This window comes from Prionailurus viverrinus, chromosome D2 (assembly GCF_022837055.1).
Source record: "Prionailurus viverrinus isolate Anna chromosome D2, UM_Priviv_1.0, whole genome shotgun sequence".
Lineage (NCBI taxonomy): Eukaryota > Metazoa > Chordata > Mammalia > Carnivora > Felidae > Prionailurus > Prionailurus viverrinus.
Genome location: NC_062571.1, coordinates 52,935,839 through 52,959,563, shown reverse-complemented (window position 1 = coordinate 52,959,563; position 23,725 = coordinate 52,935,839). Strand labels below are relative to the sequence as shown.

General features: G+C 40.2%; 1 protein-coding gene across 8 annotated transcripts in view; it reads left to right on the top strand.

The window, feature by feature from the left end:
- Window positions 1–23,725, top strand: part of CPEB3 (cytoplasmic polyadenylation element binding protein 3) — a 196,195-nt gene that overhangs the window by 124,339 nt on the left and 48,131 nt on the right. For all 8 annotated transcript variants that reach the window (XM_047825969.1, XM_047825971.1, XM_047825970.1 and 5 more), the window contains one exon: window positions 18,541–18,659. In XM_047825969.1, the coding sequence (XP_047681925.1) occupies window positions 18,541–18,659 (119 nt within the window). The remainder of the gene's footprint in view (window positions 1–18,540; window positions 18,660–23,725) is intronic.

Genomic DNA, 23,725 nt, shown 5'->3' with positions numbered 1-23,725 from the left:
TATTTGTTGCTTGTCAATCTGCGGAAGAGTCTATATTTGGCCTTATGGGGGATCTAGAGAAGATTGCAGTTTCCTGGAGGAAACATGGAAACAACGGATATGAAATATTAAGTCATGGTAAAGAACATGGATTCTAGAACTAGATTTGTGGGACTCCTCTACATATTAGTTGTACAACCCATAGGCATGCTGTTTAACCTTTCTGTGCCTTAGTTTCGTCACTTGGTAAAAGGGGGATAATGATAGTACCTATTTCAGAAGGTCATGATGGGGATTAAAATGAGTACGTAAGTCCATGTGGAGTGACTAAAGCATTCTCTGCATACAGTAGATATTATGAATGATACTGTAATTTTTTTTAAATACAGATCAATGTATGGTTAATGACAAGTGAGCAAAAAATACTCTCTGCATCCAGAAGAGAAGCAGATTGCTGTGGGCTGTACAAGACCTTGATCTTCAAAACTAGGCAGGAAAAGAATAGGCAGGAATTGCAGGGGGCTGGAATTATGGTGATTAGGATGGCAAACCTTTACTAAGGGCTTGCTATGAGCAAGGCATTGGGTTACAATTTTCTAAATTATATTTAATCTTCCCAACTGCACAAGGTAGGCACCTTAGTGTTCCCATTTTATATAGAAGAAACAGATTTAGAAGAGGGCAGTTTGTCCATGGTCATGCGTTAAGTGACAACAGGTTAGCCTCAGAGCCCAGCGCTCTTAAATATTGCACTCTACTATTCTCATTTGGGAATAAGGACAGCCCAGAGGTAGGCAGCAGGCTTAATTAAGGCAGGATTATGTGGTAGCTTGACTGCCAAGCTTAGGACTTAGACTGAGTAACCAGTGATGAAGAATACAGGCTCTGGAGCAAGCTGCCTGCGTTGGATTCCTGTTCGCCTACTTGCCATATATGTGTCTGGGCTGGTTATTTTCCTAATTCTCTATTTTTAAAAAAAACCCTACAAAATGGAAATAATAATAGTATCTAATTCTGTTTTGAGGATTAAATAAGAAAATGCACGTAGAATACTTTCATCTTACCCAGATATTGAAGTCTTTTTTTTTTTTTAAAACAAGGGAGAGGTTGGGATATTTTTCTTCGGTTTTAGTGTTTAGCCAGGGTCAGAAAAACTATTTAGGAATTTCCTGTAATCTAGCTTATAAGAAGTAATAAGGACCACAAAGACCCAAGATATTAGCATGGAGGTATTACTGGATTGGTGGCAGTAAGAGACCGGTGGGAGTGATCAGGATGGTGGCAAACTTGATGTTAGGGTTGTGTTAAAATTTCTTCCACTGAATGGGGGCGTTATAGTTCTCTTGAATGTAGGGGAGTCAATTGAGAGAAAACTAGTTTGGTGTGGTGATGATTTGACTAAAGACACATAGAGTTTGGTATGTCCTCACATCTGATCTGAGAGGAAATTACTAGTGGGCAGTGAGATTGCAGTTACATAGTTTGGGGAAAGAGACTGGCACTGGGGCACACATCTCTTGAGAGTCATATTTTTGGAGAGGAGGGAGAAGATGAAAAACAGATAATAGGTAAATGTTGTTAGGAACCAGAAGGAAGAAGAGAACACATCAGGAGAGACCTGGGTGAATGAAGTACTAGGAGTATGTCTGTGGCCATGGAGGCGAAGGAAAGAAGCTTCAAGAAAGAACATCAGCATCATTAGCTATTGCAGGGTTACTAAGAAGACCTCCATGGAATAGAAATAAGCGTGGGCCTCTTGTCAAGTACATGATCATAGGAATTTCTATTGTTATCTTAATTCTAGGTCTTAGTATACATTATAATGAAGTAGGAAAACCACAGCAAAGCAATCTAGTTTGTACTGAACAAGTGTTACCTTTATAAGTAAGAATAATCCTGCTTCCCCAACAGAACCAACTGCCATCATTTTTTGTTTCCTTCCAGTCTCTCTCTATTCATACATATCCTTTTTTGTGGGTGTGTGGGGGGGTGTAATTGTAGCAAAGATACAGTTTTCTATCCTCCTTCTTCCCTGCTATGTTACTACATAATTTTCATATTTTTCAAGAGTCTGCCTTACCTATTGTTATACCATAATTTACTTGCTTATTGGTCATTTAGGCTATTATAAATAATGCTTCTGTTAATATGTCCTTGTATGTGGCTTTTTCTTTCATAGTGTTTTCTTTAGGATAGATTTGCCGAAGCTTAACTGGAGTTAAAGAAATGAAAATCTTAATGACTCCAGATTCCATATCACATGGCTTCCCAAAGCAAATTTCCCTATGTAGTTTATACTAATTTGGACATCTGCAGCCCCACTTTTGCTTACTTCTAAGTTAGATAGATGGTACATTACAGTTGTGGACTTACCTTTTGCCTATATGTTTGGAATATAATGGACTCCTGCAGAAGCCAGAAACCACATTGGTATGAATCTTCTTTCTATTGGAAGCATTTAAACCTTTCCTCTCAGGTCTCATCTGTTGAATCTTGGTCATTATCTATGGTTCTCTCCCTTACTCACTCTGACTACACTGACTTCTTTGCTGTTCCTTGAGGCCCACTCAGGTCCCTCAGGGCTTTAGTACTTTCTTCTGTCTGAAACTGTCTTTTCCCAGATTTCTGAATGGGCTATTGACCTCTTCCCTTAGACAGACTTCTACTCAAATGTCACCTTAACAGAAATATCTTTCCTGATTTCCTTATCTAAAATAGAAGTCTTTTTATATTCTATCTTCTATCTTCTTGCTCTCTTTCCCTCTTAGCTTCATTTTATTTATTTTTTACTTCATTTTATTTTTCTTCAAAGTGCTTATCATGACCTAGAAAACTTATGTGTTTTTCTGTCTGTTTTCTGGATCAGAATGTAATTTTTATGAGAGTAAGGTGTTTTTATGTTTTGTTCACTGCTCTATGCCCAGTACCTTGCATACCTGCCTCAGTAGCTGGCCCTTAGATATTTGTTAAATGAATGAATTTTATCTTTGCAAATGATGAGTTCACTCCTAGAGTACTAGAGCAGAAGTCTATCATCTTTTAGAGCTGGGAAGTTCCCTAAAGATCATTTTAATACAATCTTCATTTTAAAATGAGATTCGAAGAGGTGAGGTGTCTTTTCCTAAGAGCGCACAGCTGTTATCAGACAGACTTGGACCTAGCAGACCAGTAATTCATGCTGTTTTATCTGGTGAATTATAAAGGAAATAGTTTTTATTTGTTTGACTAGTATGTATCATGTGTGGGAAAGGAACATTGGTTTAAACTTGGACTTTATAAATTCTAAGATTTAAACATAGTTGATAAAGTATGCTGTTATTTACAAGACTGGATTTTATATAAAAATTAGCAACGTAAGTTGTATGACCCATGAAATAGTTTCACAGCTATTTAAAAATGAAAGTGCTTCTTGGCTTTTTCGTGAATTCTTCTGTTCTGTTGGTCACACTCACATAATGGTATTTCCAAGATCTGGTTTAGGCTGATGCTGTAGCTGGAAGCATGGGATTACATCCCGTATAGCTTAACCATGGGAGTCTGCCTCTTGGGTGATGCGACACCATTACTGCACATAGGTGCACTGCTTTGTAATTGAGTTCTTTGACTACAAAGGTCAGAGGTTCTCTTGTACTACGTCAAATTAGGGATGTGGTGAAAGCTGCAGAATAGAAGCTGTGCTAGAACCAGATATCATGGAAGTGTCATTCTAGGGAGTCAAACAGTGGGAGCTATTAATTCTTCGTTGTTCATATTCTGCCATTATCATGACTCAGCTTTTCTCTGCATGTGTGCTCGTCTCAGATTGTACTTCCAGTGGGAAAACTGTTTTTATATTTCTAGTAGAATTCCAGAAAGAGAGAATCTGATTGGCCCAGTTCATTTTTTAACACCTAGGTGTGAGATAGGCCATCCTAAAGACACTGGCCATAGAGTCCTTGACTGCTTAATAAAGAAACCGCTTAGTTCTGCCTCTGTGAACGTGACTGCTAGGAAGATAAGTTGGGCATGAAAAGATTTTATGATGATAAAAGGCTCTTCCTGGGAGAATAGCCCATGTCCAAAGTTGCTGTCACTAGAGCCACAAAAAATTGTCTGCCCACCCTGAGCCTTCTACCCTTCGTTTTATACTACTAAGCAGCTGCTCTTGATAACACTAGTAGTCTCACCTCTTGCAGTGGGACTGGGGCCAGGGAGAAGAGCTGGCATCTCCTGGGCAGTGAGTACAGCTGCAGTACCACTGTTTACAGAGACTTCTGGGACAAAGGTGAGGACAGCAGCCAGCTGCAGATGTTGGACAGGAGATTAGCCACGTGGCTCTAAAACTGTGTTCACAAGTTGGTGATGCTGGCAGTGGAGTGCAGGAGGCTGTCCCAGCCCAGCTGGGCAGCCAGTTTCAGTTCTGGCAGTCCAGGAACACAGGATTCAGGTGCACAGCAGGGTGAAGGGGAACAGTAACAGGCATGCAGATTTATGCAAGAATGACACATACCTTTCAATCTGCTGATTCCCGCCCACCTTGAATAAAGTGTGTACTTCTGAGTGGCTCTTTTTTCTGGTGATCATCATGTATTTCTTCTGCACTGGCCAGGCTGGCTTGACCTAGGGACCAGGTCATGCAGTAATGGAAGGGTATACAATACCAGCGTGGTTTGTGAACCTGGCACAAGCCAGGCCACATGGGTTTCAGATTAGCTTTTCTGCAGCCAGCTAAAGAGAGATACTGTTTGAAGAACAGGAAAGAAGACTCTACTTTAAATGGACAAAAATAAATCATTGTGAAGCTGTATAGGCTGGATTCATGGCATCTATTTCTTTTTCCTTCAGTTTATCTGAATCTGGCTTTGCAAAGGAAAGTTTTCAAACTTCACATTTTTTTCCCTTGTAGTATAACTTGAATGGAAATAAGTCAGTGTTGTTTTAGGCCCGTATTCCAAGTTTTTCCATCTTCTGAGTTATATAAACTGATCCAAGTTAGGAAACGAAAGGGTTTTAGCCTGCACTTAACCTTTTGCAGTTTGTAAGCTTTTGAGTAATACTTTGCTTTTTTTTTTTTTAAGCAGATCCTAGCTTATAATACTCATACTCTTTAGTGAATTCCGTATTTTAATATTTAATTGATTGAATTTCATTCTCAGGAAGGATTTTCTTATAAAATCGTGGAAACTGTACTGCAGGGCAGCAAGAGTGGGCTTTTTGTTTTGTTTTGTCCTGTTTAGACAAGGGGCAGTATCCTATTATTGCTTTTAAAATCTTAGCCCACCCTCAGTTTAAACTGTTTTATTAAACACCTATCTCTTTTGCATTGTATTGAAGGTGAATAGTAAGAGTCTTTGATTTCAAAGCAGTTATAGTTTGAAGGACTGTACAGAAAAGAGTAGGCAGGGGAACCTGGGTGGCTCAGCCGGTAAAACATTGACTTCGGCTCAGGTCATGATCTCATGACTCATGAGTTCGAGCCCTGCATCAGGCTCTGTGCTGACAACTCAGAGCCTAGAGCCTGCTTCAGATTCTCTATCTCCCTTTCTCTGCCCCTCCCCCGCTGCGTAAGGAGACAAAGCCTGAGCAGCCATATAAATAACAGAACCATCTTGTGCTCTGTCACAAACAGTATCTGTTGTGCCAAGTCCAGGCAGAGGTGCTATGAAAGGGGCGGGGCGCACGGGGAGATGCTTGTTGAGCTCAGAGAAGCCAAAAACACCCCTGATGAGAACCTTGTTTGGAAGAGAGTAGCTCTCAGGGACTGAAATGGAAGGCACGAAGTTGACAGGCTGAGGCTGAGTGAATGTTTTAGCAAAGGCTGTAGATTGGGACAGAACTTGTTGACAGGAATTGGATGAGCAAGCGAGACCAAGAGAGGATAGGTTAGTTGAAAAGGTTTGGAGGGGCGCCTGGGTGGCTCATTGGTTAAGCGTCAGACTTCGGCTCAGGTAATGATTTCATGGTTCCTGGGTTCAAGCTCCACGTCTGGCTCGAGATCTGTGCTGACAGCTCAGCCTGGAGCCTGCTTCAGATTCTTTGTCTCCCCTCTCTCTGCCCCTCCCCCACTCGCGCTCTGTCTCTCAAGAAAATGAATAAACGTTAAAAAAATTAATTTAAAAAAAAAAGAAGAAAAGGTTTGGAATGGGAAACTGAGAGCATCTGGTAAAAAAATTTGAAAGCTGAGAACAAAGACTTGGGTTGTCTTTTAAAATAAAACGGAAGCTTTACTCAAGTCTTCCGTCTTGAGAAGGAGAAATGGTGGCAAAGAGAAAACCTATTGGCAGCAGCATCAGGAACTCACCAGAGGATTATTAAGGTACACGGAGGAGGGGAAATTAGATTGTCAAAGTTCAAGCCCTCTGCAAGTAGGGTTGGGCCAAAGCTTCATCTATAGGGAAGTGCCTAGACTAAAAGTTGTCTGATGCTGAATGAGGGAGAGTAACAAGCAGTGGGTCAAGAGCTGGGGGTTTGTGGACTCAGATGTGGGCCGCAATTACTGGCTATATGACACTGAGCTAGTTATTTAATCTCTGAGCCTCAGTTTACTCATCTGAATGATACTCATTGGGTTATTAAATGGATTATGTGAAGTCTACATACACACCGACACAGTACTTAGGCTTAATAGGTGTTAAATAATATTAGTGTCCTTCCCCCAGATAAAAATGTAATGCTCAGTAATAATAAAACCACCTGACTAGTTTGACCAGTTTCCTCCCACATCCCCAGTCTGGTCTCTGTTTTCATGGTCAGGTGCTTGTTAGAACTGACTGTGACTAGAATTGACAGACCGGCAGACTTCACAAGGACCTCTTTATGTAGGAAATGTGAGGTTATGTAAACAGAGCAGGTTTTAAGCCCAAATGCCCCAGGTCACTGCCCTGGACTGCAGGACTTTACTAAGAACATAGGAAGTAGATTGCCAATTTTCAACTCTTAGGTGGTTCTACCCATCAAACTTGTTTTCTTGTTCATTCCCACCTGCCCCTATCCCTGCCTGCCAAGCCAGAAATCCACAAAGAAACATTTACTAGTGCAATAGAAAACACAAAACAGGCTAGAACCAAAATGTTTGAGCTTCAGCCTTGTATAGTAAATATAGTCAAAGAAATATGTTTAGTTCTGAATCCACGGGAAATGTTCAGGAATCCAAGGACTTGGGCAGTATCTGCAGAGTCATGTCTACATCTTTTTTTTTTCAATGTCTTTTTTTTTTAAATTGATTTCTGAGAGAGAGAGAGAGAGAGAGAGAGAGAAAGAGAAAGAGAACACGAACTAGTGGGGGAGGGGCAGAGAGAGAGGGAGACAGAGAATCTGAAGCAGACTCCAGGCTCTGAGCTGTCAGCACAGAGCCTGAGTCCAATTCAGGGCTTGAACCCAGAAACTGTGAGATCATGACCTGAGCCAAAGTCGGACACTCAACAGACTGAGCCACCCAGGCGCCCTTCTACATCTTAACTTAGGCTAATTCCTTCCCTTGGAATGTCCTCCATTTTTTCAACTATGTCATACCATCAAGATCTGCTACCACCTACAGAAAGACTTCCCTGATTTCTCTATCCAGGTCTTCTTCACTGAAAGATATGTCTTCTTTCTATGAAGTCCGACTTCTACAAATACTTAAAAAAATACTTCTTAGAATCCTTAATGCATTGTTCCTAGATTAGAGTTCTCTATGTATTTATTCTTCATGACTTTCTTGTACTAGCTTATAAATTCCTTGAGAACAAAGTCTTGCTTATGTCTGCATTCCTCTGAAGTGCCTAGAGCACATAGTAAGTGTTCAGTAAATTTTGGAATTCAGATGTTTTCATCCAAGAGGGAAAATGAATAGGGAATCCAGTTCAGAGACCTACAGTGTTCTCCAGGCAGCAGGCTGGGAGTTGGTGAGGTGCTTCAGCTCTTCCCACCCAGTGCCCTCAATCCTGTACTCTAATTAATGACCTCTAGTCTCTGTTTTCCAAATGAGCCAACCTTTGACCTTGTGTGCCTTGGCCTGCACTGTCCTGAACTTGGAATGCTCTTATTTCCAGGAAGACTAATTATCCTCCAGTTCATATGTGGCCTTTGTTCTATGGCTTTCCCTGATGTTTGGACACCTCTGCTCCATTTGTCTTTCATCAGTGTTCTGTAGGACAGACACACCCCCAACATAATACATTTCATGGTGTTCCTTAGTCATTTATTTATAGGTTGGAATTTTCTAGGACAGGGTTCTTCCTTGGCTTGTCTTTGTAGCTTCCTTGCCTAGCTTCATGCCTTATACCTCATAAATATTTTTGGTTCTATTGAATTGAATCCAAAGACAAAGACGCCTGAGGCAAACCAGGTAAGTCTTCTGACCTGATTGCCAAGGTTAGTAAGAATGTTTAGAACAGACTTCTGTGGCAAAAAGTGTCTGAACTCAGGCAGCTGTGGCTGGAGAGGTGCCCTTCAGGCCTGTCTAGGAAGGTCACAAGAAATCAGGGAGCCTGGATTCTGTGCAAGGAGAGATCTCTTTCTCATTCTGTGTGTGTGTGTGTGTGTGTGTGTGTGTGTGTGTGTGTGTGTGCGCGCGCGCGCGCGCGTGTGTGTGTCTGTTCAGACCATGGATCTTTCCTTCTGGGACTGATCTCACTTAATCAGAAACTGACTGTCCCTTGGTCAGCTGTTTTATGAATGTAGCAGTGGTTTGGGGCACTGCCCTACAAGCTGAAATTGTTTTTCCATTGCAGTTGATACTTGAAACATATAAATCACTAAGAGCGTTAGTTGATTTTAAGAACTGTTGGGTCTTTAAAAACACCCAAACAGCTCTTTAGAGAATGGGAGACTATATTACTGTCTTCCCCAGAAAGACCTGGTGATTTTTAACTTTTTCCCTACAAATTTTTATGTTAAAAAATTTCAAGCCTACAAAAAAGCTGTAAACCGTAGGAATAATGCAACAAACACCTATATAGGCTTCCTCTAGATTCACCAGTTGTCAGCATTTTGCCACATTTGCTTTCTCTTTTTTTCTCTTTCTGTGTGTATAGTTTTCAGTTATAGACATCAAGACCTCTCACTCCTAAGTGCTTCTGCATGTGTCTCCTGTAACAAGAAATATCCAGATTGTTCTAGTAATGTCCTTTAGAGCTGTTTTTTTTTATCTAAGATTCAAACATTTAGTCTTAACATCCAAATACAGTCTTACATTTAGTTGTCATATCTTCCTACTGTCCTTTAATTTAGATAGTTCCCTAAGCTTTTTATCTTCTGTATCATTTGATGGGTCAGTGTCAGATGTTTTATAGAATGTCACTTAATTTGGAATTAATCTGATTGTTTCCTCATAATGAGATTCAAGTAAAACACTGTCAGCAGGAAGAGTATGTAGATGATGTGCTGCACTAAGAAGGACATAGTACAGGAGTACATGTTAAGTCAGTTTGCCCTATTGTTGGTGATGTTAAGTTTGATCACTTGGTTAAGATGTTGTCTGCCAGATTCTTTTCTTTTCTTTTCTTTTCTTTTCTTTTCTTTTCTTTTCTTTTTTCTTTGAGAGAGAGAGAGAGAGAGAGAGAGAGAGAGAGAGAGAGAGAGAGAATCTCAAGCAGGCTCTACACTCAATGCAAGCCCCAGCACAGGGCTCGATCCCATGTCCCTGGGATCATGACTTGAGCCAACATCAAGAGTTGGACACTCAACTCTCAGCCACCCAGACACTCCAGGATTCCTCCATTTTAAAAGTGCCTTTCCGGGGCGCCTGGGTGGCTCAGTCAGTTGGGCGTCCGACTTCAGCTCAGGTCACGATCTCACGGTCCGTGAGTTCGAGCCCCGTGTCGGGCTCTGGGCTGATGGCTCAGAGCCTGGAGCCTGCTTCCGATTCTGTGTCTCCCTCTCTCTCTGCCCCTCCCCCGTTCATGCTCTGTCTCTCTCTGTCCCAAAAATAAATAAACGTTAAAAAAAAAAATGAAAAAAAATAAAAGTGCCTTTCCCTCCCTTTGCAAATACTGAATAATCTGTAAAATGATACTTTAAGAGTATGTTGAATATCTTGTATCCCTTCCCAAATTCACTCAGTGGTTTTAGAATCCACTGATGATTCTTGCTTAAGTCAATTATTACTGGGACGATGATATTCATTTTGTTAAAATCTTACTTAATTTAGTGAGATCTGCTCTTTAACTCCCTCAAGTACCTTCATTCTAAATACACAACCTAAAAATACATTGAAAGCCAATAAGCATCTTTATTAAATATGACAATTTGACCTAAATAAAACTAAATCTAAGCTTCTGATGATTTTGAAGTTCATCATTTCAGTTCTTCTTAATATAGTTTTGTGGGCTTTATTTAGAGCAAATATATATGCATAGACCTTATATTTTAGGACTGAAGCACAGGTGACCACTTTCTGCTACTTTCTACCATTTCTGTGAAATGATCACTGTACTAAAGGTAACAATAAATATATAATAACTAGGCCAGTCCCTATTTGCTAATGATATTGAAACTTTTGCCTCATCATTTTTAGGTGAGACAGTATAATAGATAAAGATGGACAATGAAAAAAATGGATAAAAAAATATAATGGATTAAGAACGAGGACTCCAAAAGCTGATGTAGGTTTTAATTCCAAATTTAATCTCTAGGTTTTAATCTCTGAGGTATCCCTTAACCTCTTGGAGCTTCAGTTTCCTTGTCTGTAAAATGATAATAATAACACCTGTATTTACCTCATAGAATAACTGTGAGGATGAAAAGAGCTGACAGATGTAAAGTGTTTATTATTAGCAAAGTGCCTGGCGCACTGTAAGCACTTAGTAACTGGTGTTTGTGGTGGTGAAGTTGGTGGTGATTGTTATGGGGATCAAGTATAAAAAATTATAACATGAAAAATTATGTATTTAAGAGCTCAGAAAGCATTGTTTTTGACAGGTAGCCAAGAACATTTTGGAGGTTGTTATACTTAGTGTGTTCTCAGGTATTAAAAGAAAAATAATCTTTTAATTAAATTTACCCTGCAAAAACCTGGCCAAATAAAATGGAATAATCCCAATTGAGTCCCCCCCTCCCCCTACAACCCCATACCTGCCTGTTCCTCTTTACCCTGGAGTAGTGTGGTCAGTCCAGGCCTGTCCAAAAATCTCTCACTGTTGTACCCTTCCTCCCTCAACCTATTTGGCACCAATGGGAAAGGGAAAGCAAGCAATTTCCTGCCATCCATTCTGCCCAACCCAGAGTCATGATGCTGATAGTGCTAAGAATTCCTATTGCTTCCCTTGGAGCCCATAATTCCATCCACAGACTGGCTCTGAGTTGAGGACCTCCCATAGCTCACAACATCTCTGAAGCCCCGCCACACTCCTCAGGTATGTGGCAAGCAAGACCGCCATTTCTGAAACTTGAGTTTTATGATCCTGTTATCTCTTACTGGCTCAGAGGGCAAGGGAGAACAGGAGAGCTAATAATTTTTTTCCAAGCTTTTATATATATATATATATATATACCTTTCATACTAATAGAAGAACTTGCCAACAGTGACAGTTTGAGGAGCTTGATTTGTAGGCATAATAGGCTTTTATTTAAATTTTTTTTAATGTTTATTATGAGAGAGAAAGAGTGTGAGTGGAGGAGGGGCAGAGCGAGAAGGACATGCAGAACCTGAAGCAGGCTCCAGGCTCTGAGCTGTCAGTACAGAGCCTGACATGGGGCTCAAACCCACCGACCGTGAGATCGTGACCTGAGCCAAAGTCAGATACTTAACCAACTGAGCCACCCGGGTGCCCCAGATAATCTGTCTTTTATTTAAAGAATGTATTAGATGGGGCGCCTGGGTGGCGCAGTCGGTTAAGCGTCCGACTTCAGCCAGGTCACGATCTCGCGGTCCCGGAGTTCGAGCCCCGCGTCGGGCTCTGGGCTGATGGCTCAGAGCCTGGAGCCTGTTTCCGATGCTGTGTCTCCCTCTCTCTCTGCCCCTCCCCCGCTCATGCTCTGTCTCTCTCTGTCCCAAAAATAAATAAACGTTGAAAAAAAAAATTTAAGAATGTATTAGAATCAGCAAATAATATCACATCTGATAATTCTGTCTCCTGGTGGAGATGGCTAGTGATATATGAAAGCAAAATATTCAGTCACTTTTATCATTTGTTTATGGTAATGTTCAGCCTGTTATTCAAATAGCTTTAAAGTTTTTCTTTAGTATCTAGATTACTGCACTTTATTCACCAAACACTTGGAAATGCCCAGTGGAAACTGCATATCATTAATTTGAACTCTAATTTTTATAACGAGATTGTATGCAAAACTCAGTTTTACATATCACACAAATAACTGAAAATGCAGAAAAAGAAATATTGACACTTGCACAATACCTGGTTTACAAAGTACCTTTATGTGTGTTATTTCATAACCTACAACATCTCTGTAGGATAATGAGGACAAAGACTTATTTTTTTTTTTTCACTTTACAGAGAAAACAGCCAAGACTCAGAAAGTTTAAGTTGATTTTCAAGTTCATGGTTCCATCACTTGCTAGGTTACTTTGAACAACTTGCTTAATCACTCTGTGCAATTTCTTTAACTGTAAAACAACTAAAAGTAATGCCTACCTTATAGGATGTGTGTGATGATGAAAGAACGCACTCAGAATAGTGCCTGGTGCATAACAGATGCTCAATAAATGCTAGCTATTATTACACACAGCTGGTAAATGTTAGGACTTAGATCTAAATCCAGACCTTCTGACTCCTAGTCCAGAACTCTTTTCATAGTACCATGTGGAATTTGACTTTTCGCAAATAATTGATTTAATTTTCATCTCACATTGACCTTGTTATTCTAGAAGGAATCTTTTTCTACTTTGTTTGCTTTGACCTTAAACTTCTGAAGATCAAAAGGGAAATATGTTTGAAGGATTCTTCATTCCTGATTTGTTTTTAATACTCTTGATTTCTGTTGTCATCTGGGTTTGGTTGACCTTGAGGTGTCAGAAGGTGTTTTTAGTAGGTGAAGGTACTGTTCATGAGTGATTTGGGATGTCTCTGGTGAATTTTGTTTTGGTTAGAAAGCCCAAGGTAGGAAGTAGGGTTGAAGGAAATTGTTGAACTTGAGTCACACCGCTTTGTAATGCTAAGAGAGTATTGTCATTACTGCCAGTGGCAGCTTGCTGGTGAGGGAGTAGAGATGATTTATTATAAAAGCTGACTTGCTATAAAAGTTATCCTGAAGAAGTTGGTTAAATGTTATGGGCCACTGTTTGGGAAAGGAAAAGAAGCTGTTTGTAGATATTTTTCTCAGTAATAATATTTGTGGTAGGCTTTTACTTGCAACTCCTCATTGTTTATACTCTAATGCTAATGGTGACATTTATGGCTGTGAGAGAGGCATGACTGAAGATCTGCCCACTTTTGTGGTAGCTACTCAGCTGCTATGGGGAGACACTCCCTCTCCTCTGATGCCCAAGTTGAGATCCGTGCAGGATTTGATGTGGAAAATTTCAGAGGGTGTACAGTGATGTGCCAGAAAAATGCGGTCAGCCTGGTGGCCTTCTGGTGGCAAGGAGCTGGAGAACGCCTCAGCTCAGTGAGCATGCCCCATCCCCAGGCCTTTTTGATATGCCTGTGCATAATGTACACAGATGGGGCCCTCTCCAAGAACAAGATAGCCTGTGTGCCTCTTAGGACCTTTGTGGACCATCTGTACCAGGATTTCACATGGTGAGCCAGGAGGTTTGAGAGGACATGCTGAGACCTCCTCTTTATGATTTGCATTTTTTAACCCACTCATCTCTAATATTCACTCTGGCAAGTGGAATTAATGTTCTCACATTAAATGAAAACACTGAATTTTTAATAGATTCCTTGGGGCTTGGTGATAGTTTGATACTGTTTCCAACAGAGAAAAGATATGAAGAAATGATATTTTTTTCTAGTTTGCAGTTAGGTTTTATTTTTCTTGCCTAGCCACCTGCTGAATCCTCTGACCCATCTAGCCTGGGAGCAGAGCCCAGAAAACAGCTCTGGGTCCTATCACTTAGGCAGCTTCCCTGTTGTATCTACATACCCACTCCCATGGGCTTGGTGCTGTCCCCTGTGTGCTGGCTTCAGCCAGTTGCATTGGCCACTCTTGGTGTGCCAGGTAGTGGTTGATCTGTTTCCTTCTGTGTTTGCTTAGATGGTAGTGATTGACCTTTTTGTGCTGTATTCGCTTGGATACTTTGTATAGTTTCCCAAAGAATTGGGAAAAAAGATTTTTAAAAAGTACCCATTATTCATTATCTGTTGCTACTGTCATTATGTGCTGCCCGGGACTCCCAAGAGCTTTGCTTCTAGGCCAGTTGATTAACATCTTTGTTTGATGTGTGAGAATCTTCTGAATTTGGAAGTTCTTATCCTTCTCTACCATTTACACCTTTCTGGCACCAGAGTAGAACCATATTGGTGATGGTTTTTTTGTTTTGTTTTGGTTTGTTTTTTTTGTTTTTTTTGTTTTGTTTTGTTCTGGTTTTTTTTTTTTTTTTTTTTGAGATCAGCAGCAGGGCTGGGAGTGGAGGTGACAGCTGAGAGACTTAGCAAAGCTAGAGGGGTTGCAGAGAGGCCAAATAGTTGGATACTCAAGCTTAGACTAGCTCATGATGGGCCTTTGCTCAGCTGCCATTCATGAATGCCAGCATGGCAGCAGATGCTAGAATTGGTCCCTTGAACGTCTGTTGATCTCTTTGAAGTCTTTGCTGATTCTCTCAAGTCAGAGTCCTTGCTCCTCTGGGCTACCATGGCACTTTTTGTTCCCACGTATCTCCTTCAGCTTTGTAGCAAATAGTTAATTGTCTAAATGTCTGTTTCTTCTACCACATAAGTCTCTTGACAGTAGGAACCTACTCTCTTCCATCTCACTTTTCTCATAAGCCATAGATTGTATCCTACTTGTAATAGTTGCTCAGTAAATCTTACTGAATCAAAGTGAACAAACTGGCTGTCTCTGTGGAAGTTCTGCAGCTAGTATCCATGTTTATTGTATACTCTGTCATGAGATAGGAGTGTATCCTTGGAGAAAAAAAGCATCATCATCAGAAATAACATGTAAATATACATGTAAATATAACACCTAAGTAACCCTACGTTTTATTGGGCCTTTTGGGGGAGGCAGCTTTTGTTGGGCTATAATTCACACCCATATAGTTCCCCCATTTAACTTGTAAAATTCAGTGGTTTTCCGTATGTTCACAGAGTTATGCCACCATCACCACAATCAATCTTAGAAAATATTCATCATCCCCAAAAGAAACCCTGTACCTATTCCCTCTAGTCCTTTAGTCCTAGACAACCATTAATCTATTTTTTGTCTCCATAGATTTGCCTATTCTGGACATTTTATATAAATGGAATCATATGATATTTGTGCCTACCTTTTCACTTGGCATAATATTTTCAAGGTACCTCCATGTTGTAGCATGTGTCAAACCTAAAGCTTGATGGAAGTTAGAGGGCAGGTGATGCTTGTTTTTTGACTAGTGGTTGTGGCTCAGGCCAGTGATGAGTCTGCCTGCTCTCAAGAGGACCAGATCTATAGGTATACTATGCAGATATTGTGGGTTCAGTTTCAGACCACCACAATGAAGCAAATATTTCAATAAAGTGAATGAAATGAATTTTTTAGTATCTCAGTGCATATAAAAGTTATGTTTATACCGTAGTCTGTTAAGTGTGCAATAGCATTGTGTCTAAAAATCTGCATACCTTAATTAAAAATGACTATTGCTAAAAAAAAAAAAATGCTAACCATCATCTGAGCTTTCTGTGAATTGTAATTTTTTTTTGGTGGAGAATCTTGACTCAGTGTTCATGGCTTCTGACAGACCAGGGTGGTGGTTGCTAAAGGTTGGTATGGCTTTGGAAATTTCTTAAAATAAGACAACTTTGTCACACCAAAACAAATTATTTCTCTGTGGGACACAATACTGTTTGATAGCATTTTACCCACAGTAAAGCTTCTTTCAAAATTGGGGTCAGTGCTCTCAAACTCTGCCTCTGCTTTTATCAGCTAAGTTTATGTAATATTCTAAATCTTTTGTTATCATTTCCACAATCTTCACAGCATTTTTACCAGAAATAGATTCCATCTCAAGAAACCATTTTTTTGTTGTTGTTGTTCACCCATGAGAAACAACTCCTCATCTGTTAAGGTTGTATCATGAGATTACAGCCATTTAGTTACATCTTCTGGCTTCACTTCTAGTTCTCTTGCTATTTCTACCACGTCTGCAGTTACTTCCTCCATTGAAGTCCTCAGCCTCTCAAAGTCATCCATAAGGGTTGGGCTCAACTTCTTCCAAACTTCTGTCATGGTGATATTTTGACCTCTTCCCATGGATCATGAATATTCTTAATCACATCTAGAATGGTGGATCCTTTCCAGAAGGTTTTCAGTTTGCTTTGCCCAGATCCATCAGAGGAATCGCTGGCAGCTACAGCCTTATGAAATGTATTTCTTAAATAATAAGACTTGGAGCACACCTGGCTGACTCATTTGGCGACGCATGTAACTCTTGATCTTGGGGTTGAGTTTGAGCCCCACATTGGGTGTAGAGATTACTAAAAAAAAACAAAAACAAAAACAAAAATAAAAAAATAAACAAAAACAAACAAAAAAGGAACAAACTTAAAAAAATAATAATAAGACTTGAAAGTTGGGGGTGCCTGGGTGGCTCAGTTGGTTGAATGTCCCACTTCGGCTCAGGTCATGATCTCAAGGTTCACGAATTCGAGCCCCACATTGGGCTCTGGGCTGACTGCTCAGAGCCTGGAGCCTGCTTTGGATGCTGTGTGTCTCCCTCTCTCTGCCCCTCCCCTGCTCACACTCTGTCTCTCTCTCAAAAATAAACAAACATTAAAAAAAAAAAAAAAGACTTGAAAGTTGAAATGGCTTCTTGATCCATGGGCTGCAGAATGGACATTGTGTTAGCAGGCATGAAAACAATATTCATTTCATTTTACATTTCCATCAGCGCTCTTAGGTGACCAAGTGCATTGTCAATGGGCAGTAACATTTTGAAGGGAATCTGTTTTTCTGAGCAGTAGGTCAACAGTGGGCCTAACATTTCAATAAGCTATATTGTAAACAGATGTGCTGTGAACTAGGCTTTATTGTTCCTGTATTATAGAGCACAGGCAGAGTAGATCTAGCATGATTCTTAAGGCCTGTAGGATTTTCAGAATGGTCAATGAGTATTGACTTCAACTTAAAGTCACCAACTGCATTAACCCCTAACAAGAGAGTGAGTCTGTCCTTTGAAGCTTTGAAGCTTGGCATTGAAGCTTTGCTATGAAAGTCCTAGATTGCATCTTCTTCCAATAGAAGACTGTTTCATCTACATTGAAAAACCTGTTTTTTAGTGTAGCCCCCTTCGTGAATTAACCTTAGCTAGATCTTCTGGATAACTTCTGCAGCTTCTACATCAGCACTTGCTGTTTTACGTTGCACTTTTATGTTATGGAGACAGCTTCTTTCTTTAAACCTCATGAACCAACCCCTGCTAGCTTCCACCTTTTCTCCTGCAGCTTCCTCACCTCTCTCAGTCTTCATGGAATTGTAGAGAGTTAAGGCCTTGCTCTGGATGGGGCTTTGGTTGAAGGGAAAGTTGTGGCTGCTCTGATCTTCCATCCAAACCACTAGAACTTTCTTCATATCAACCATAAAGCTGTTTTGCTCTTATCATTCATGTGTTCACTGGAGTAGCACTTGTAATTTCCTTCAATAACTTTTCCTTTGCACTGCAACTTGGCTAACTGGCTCAAGAGCCTAACCTGTGGCCCCTCTCATCTTTCAACATGTCTTCTGCACTGTGCTGAATCATTTCTAGTTGCTGATTTAAAGTAAGAGACGTGCAACCCTTCCTTTCACTTCGAGGCAACTATAGGTTTATTAGTTGGCCTGATTTCAGGGGATTGAAATTATGTTTGTGTCTCAGGGAACAGGGAAGCCCAAGGAAAGGGAGAGATACAGTGGAATGGCTGGTCAGTGGAGCAGTCAGAATATACACAGTATTAAAGTTCTCCGTCTTCTATGGTCCCAGTTGATGGCACCCCAAAACAATCATGATAATAAATCAAAGATCCCTGATCACAGATCACCATGACCAATATAATAATGATGATGAAAAAGTTTGAAATATTGTGAGAATTACCAAAATGTGACACAGTGACACAAAGTAAGCACATGCTTTTGGGAGAATGGCTTCCATAGACTTAATTGACTTAGGGTTGCCACAGGCCTTTAATTTGTAAAACAAACAAACAAAAAACTCAGTATCTGCAGAGCACAATAAAGTAAAGCTCAATAAAATTAGGTATGCTTGTATTTCATGGAAATTCCATAGAGGAGTTCTGAACTTGCTTCTCTGAGCAATTATAAGAATTGAGACCGCGTCAGTGAGTACCTAATCCAATGCCCGGCATATGAGGGTCTCAATGACTTTTACTTCCCTGTGTCCCATTTCAGATTCTTGGATTCTAGTAAGAATCTGCCAAAGTGAAACAACAGATAAATTTTTATTTAGTACTTTCTTTGAGTTTAATTTACTGATTTTTCCCTCTATCCTTTTGTTTTTGTCCTCCCAAGGCTATGCCTTTCTGCTGTTCCAGGAGGAGAGTTCAGTGCAAGCGTTGATAGATGCCTGCCTGGAAGAAGACGGGAAACTGTACCTGTGTGTGTCAAGCCCCACCATCAAGGATAAGCCAGTAAGTAATATGTAGCCAGCTGTTGCTTTTCCAGAGCACATATGCATTTGGAATAGCTGAGCACCTCCTTTTTGTAATGGGAATGCTGGTAACTAGGATTCTCTTACCCGGGGTGACCTTGCTATGCAATAGAGCTGGACTATTGTTGATGAGAAGCTAATAACAAATTACTCAGTATTTCATTTTATACCTTTGGGACTGCGTGTAAACAAATGTGTCCTTGTCTTTCCCTTTACAGCTCTTTTAAGCTAATTCCTATTCAGTAACTCTGAATTGAAGTAAACAATGCTCTAAGCGGTTTTGGCAACTGGTTTCTGTCATTTTTCAGATCAAGGACAGGAGCAATTTATTATTTTTTTTTAAAAAGATCATAATTGGCAATGTTTTGTGAGTGGTACCTACAACTGGCTTACCTAGAGCTTACACTCTAAAATGGATATCTTCAAACAGGGTGGGAGAGGGAGAGGGCAAGGACAGAGAACATGAACCCCAGACCATAAACAAATGTACACTTATACAGAGTTCATGGTTAAGAGGTTGTGGTTTCTGAGCCAAAGCATGTGAGTAAGTCATTGGGTAAGAGATGAAGACTGCTTACTTTCTCCTGACAGGGGTTATCAGTGAAGAAGGGGCAAGGCTGTATTCAGAACAACAAAAAAAGAAATTGGTTAGCATGGCAGATAGAGGATTGAGGGAATTCGGAAGGGGATGAGTGTGTGTCAAGAGCTGGTGCTAGGAGTGGGAAATAGAGTAAAAATTGTGATATGGACCAAGGGACCGAGGCAGGAATCTCTCCCAGGGCTTGCAGCGTCCCCTGTTAGACTTACACCAAATGTGGGGCTTGCTTGGCAGTTAAGTTTATTCTCAGAAATGTGCATGGGGAAAGAGTTGGGGTCAGAAGTAGAAGTCTTCTAAAAATTTTTTTTTTATGTTTTATCTTTTATATTTGAGAGAGAGACAGAGAGACAGCAAGCAGGGGAGGGGCAGAGACAGAGAATCTGAAGCAGGCTCCAGGCTCTAAGCTGTTAGCACAGAGCCCGCCCGACGCCGGGCTCAAACTCACAAACCGTGAGATCATGACCTGAGCCAAAGTCGGACGCTTAACCAACTGAGCCACCCAGGTGCCCCCAGAAGTAGAAGTCTTGACTCTAGCATTTAAATTATCTGCTTGGTTCAGAATAAGTCACCTAATCCTTGCAGGATCTTAGTTTCCTCATCTATAAAATGGCAGGAATAATGGTTTCTCTCTGCGATGTTGAGCAGCTCAGATAAGAGGAAAATGAATGTGAAAGCACTTGGTACTTGTGCAGATGTAACTGGATGATGCTGTTAGAGCCGTATGGTGCTATAGTCAGGAGAGCAACATTAGAGCTTATTACAGGGTAACATCTACTGAAAAGAATGGTGGCATCTAGAGCAGGGTTTATAGTTGGCTGCAGAAGAATGGCGCTGGGACTTGTCCACCTATAAGGGGGAGACTGCAGCATGGAAAGCAGAGGAGTTACAAAGAATGGAGATATTGGGTTATAGAATAATCGATGCAGAAGAAGAAGCAAGGATTTTAGCAAGCGTGACAGTGCCACCATGTATTTCACATTCTGGGGCCATTACCAAATTTTTATAGCAGTTAGCAGACTTGGATAGAGTAGCTATGCAGTTGGGGAAAAAGAGTAGGGAACCTTTGCTAACTTCGGTCTTAATTTAAGCTGAGGAAAGGCTGTGTACACTGTGGCTAGAATAGGAGAGTGTAGTGTTTCCTCTGAATACATAATGAGAAAGCTGGAGTAACATTTCTATATCTCTTTGGAATAGTGTGAGATTAGAAAGACCGATCCCAACTTGGCAGAGTCAGATGTCTGAAAGGTAAATGGTTAACCTCCAGAGAGCCTCTGCCACCATAAGAGAGGATTAGAAATAGATTTATACATTTAAAAAAAAAAAAAAAAGAAAGCAGAGTGATAGAGATCCACATGAAGATAGTTACGCCCAAAGTAGACTAAGAAGCTGTTGAATTGAGGGGAGGAGACCAGAGACGAGCAGATGAGCTTGTGTACCTTGGAAGTATCATGTCACTTGCTCTGTGGGAAAAGGAGGCTAATACACCTTCTCAGGGCATGCCTTCACCAGGACTGGACATCTCTTGAGAAGGGAATGAGCAGTGGTGGTTGCAGATGGAGGTGGTATGTTGATTGTTTTCCCTCCAAATACATTTATTACCCTGAGCATGAAGGACTTTTGAAAAATAATTAGTGTAACTATCTGTTTTGGAAATGTTTATGGGGAAACTAACTTTCACTGTTTGTGTTTCTGCAAATTTCTGCCTTATTGCAGTTTTCATTTTCTGAACTCAAGTGAAACAGTTTTATTGGAGCTTGGTGAATTCTGAATGGTGGCTGCTGATTACGTATTTCTTTAACCCAGGCATACTCAGAATTTCCAGCATAAACAATTTGAATAAAACTCAGGATGGGAAACAGAAAAGTCCCCAAATACCTATAATTCTAATGAACTGGATCCCATTTTGGGTTCCAGCTCTTTTGGCTCCATTTTTGAAACCTTCTCTTTGTTGGCTTTAGCTCCACATCTATCACTCCCAGCCTCATTTGGCCACACTTCCCCACCCAGGTTTCAGTACATTCCACCTCGTTTTGGATGCTCCCACAGAAAGTGAGAGCTGGGTTGAACTATTGGGAGTAAATGAGGACCTTGGCAATAACTCAAGGTAAAGTCAACCTTTGGAACTCATTCACCAAACCTTCTGAGCTATGGCTTTTTCTACTTCTTGGCTTGGCTACTTTTCAGGATCCTAGTGCCCTCATTCTGTTATTTAGTTCTCTCTGATCCTCTCTGGAGTTCTCCTTGGAAATACACAATGTTCCAGAATGACCTCACAGATTTTCTATCCATTGACGTTCTCCCTTATTCTGTTCCCCCAGATCAAACCCCCTTTCCCTTTGTGTGGATTAGGTTAATCAGATTGTTTTCCTAATACAGAGCCTGATAGCAAGGTTCCCTCTCACCTTTCTAAGATTGTGTTTGTTTTTTAACTCAACAAATCCCAAATCAGTGGATTCTAGATAGTATTAGGAGGTATTTTTGGTCAGTGATTACCTTTCATTAAATAACTCTACTTAGACTACCCTATGTATGTATAGGTCTGATACTTAAAGATGACAGAAGACACTATTTATAGCTTGATTAATTGACTTCTCAGTTCCAAAGAGTGGGTAGACAAATGGGCAACAGCAGGAACTATTGCAAAGCTCCTAGATGTGTGATTTTGACCTCTCCTCCAGCAAAAGGAATTCCGTAGCGCAGATGTTCCAGGCATCCCAGAAGATAGCTGTGTTCTTGTCCAGGCTTCTAGTGAAGTGGACAGACATTGTGACAGTGGTCCCTTTTGTCAAGGTGACTCCACTTTTTGAATGTATAAATACACTGAACCTGAAGGTACAAAACAGCAAACTGATAGAGCAGGAAACCTGTTAGAGTCTAACAGAGATAGGGACTAAAAATCAGTAACCTTGAAGAAGAGGTGTGGAAGGAGATTTTTATGACTCTTACCTTCTAAAACACTTTGGCCAGAGATGTGGGATAGTAAACACCTTGAAAGGAGTATTATAGAAGTTTCCTGCTTCTTCCTCCTTACAATTTATAACATAATCACAATTTATAAATATCCTGAAATATGACAGATTGATTTTCTATACAGTTGGCCCTTGAGCAGTGGGGTAGGGGTGTTAGGGGTGCTGACACCCCACATAGTTGAAAAATCCACATATAACCTTTGGCTCCCCATAAATATTATTAACTACCAAAATCCTACTATTAACCAGAAACCTTAACAATAACATATACGGCTGATTAAACCTATTGTATATATATTATAAGCCATATTCTTAGAATAAAGTAAGCTAGAGAAAAGATAATGTTATTAAGAAAATCATGAGGAGAAAAATGTAGTATACTGTATTAATAAAAAAAATCTACATATAAGTGGACTTGCGTGCTTCACACCTGTATTGTTCAAGGGTCAACTGTATATTTAAAACTGTCTTAGCAAACCAAAGTGTGCTTGTGTAAGGTCACTTGTGGAGCCTGTTGCTCAAGTAACATGGTCATCCACTCAAAATTTGAAGAACAAAAATTGGGAAAAAAAATGTTGGGAGCAAAGAAGCTGGAAACCAGTTGGATGCTGGCTCAGTTTTTTAATTTTTATTCTGTCCAATCTGTCTATAATTCTGTCTTTCCTATTCCCCTTTATGTATCAATAGGATCTCCAGCACTTTGAATCACTCCTCTTTAGTACAAAGACAGTCCAGATCCCTTTGCCTGGGACTTAAGACTTTCCCAGTCTGATTTCAAGTTTTTTTCCAACCTTTCTTTTTTCTGCTTTCCTTCTGAACCCCTTTTCCAGTCAACTGAAATATTTCTGCTCCCATTTCAGTTTCTGATTGCTACACTTATTTTTTTTAATTTTTTATTTTTGCTACACTGATTTTAAGACCCTTTCAAATGCCGTCTCTTTCCCGAAGCCTTCTCTGATCACTATACCACCTGTAGTGACTCACACCTACTATTATAGCTATCTTCAGCCCACATTCAGCCATATTTTTAAAAAATAATGTGCTGGTCTGCCTTTATACCATGTTTAAGGGACTCCTATGGGCAAGGCATTAGAGCTGGTTACTATGAATCAGACATAAAATCCTGTGTTCAGAAAGTTAATAGTATAATGGGTAGATAAAACAAGTATATAAATAAATACACAAACCTATAGAGCCTGACACATAACAGGTTTTCAAATATTTGTCAAATTTAGGAAAAATATCAAATACAATGAAGATAAGATTAAGTGCTTTGGAGAGTTTATATATACCTGGAGTGATAAAAGAAAGCTTCTTGGATGAAGTGTCATTTAAACTGGGCCTTGAAAGATGAAAAGGGTTTGGAGATTGGCCAGGGGAGAGGTGGAGGTGTGGAAGTGTGGGAAATAGACATTTCAGAGAAAGGCAACAGCATAAACACAGAAAAGAGAAACCGCAGATTGAGTGGAGAACATATAG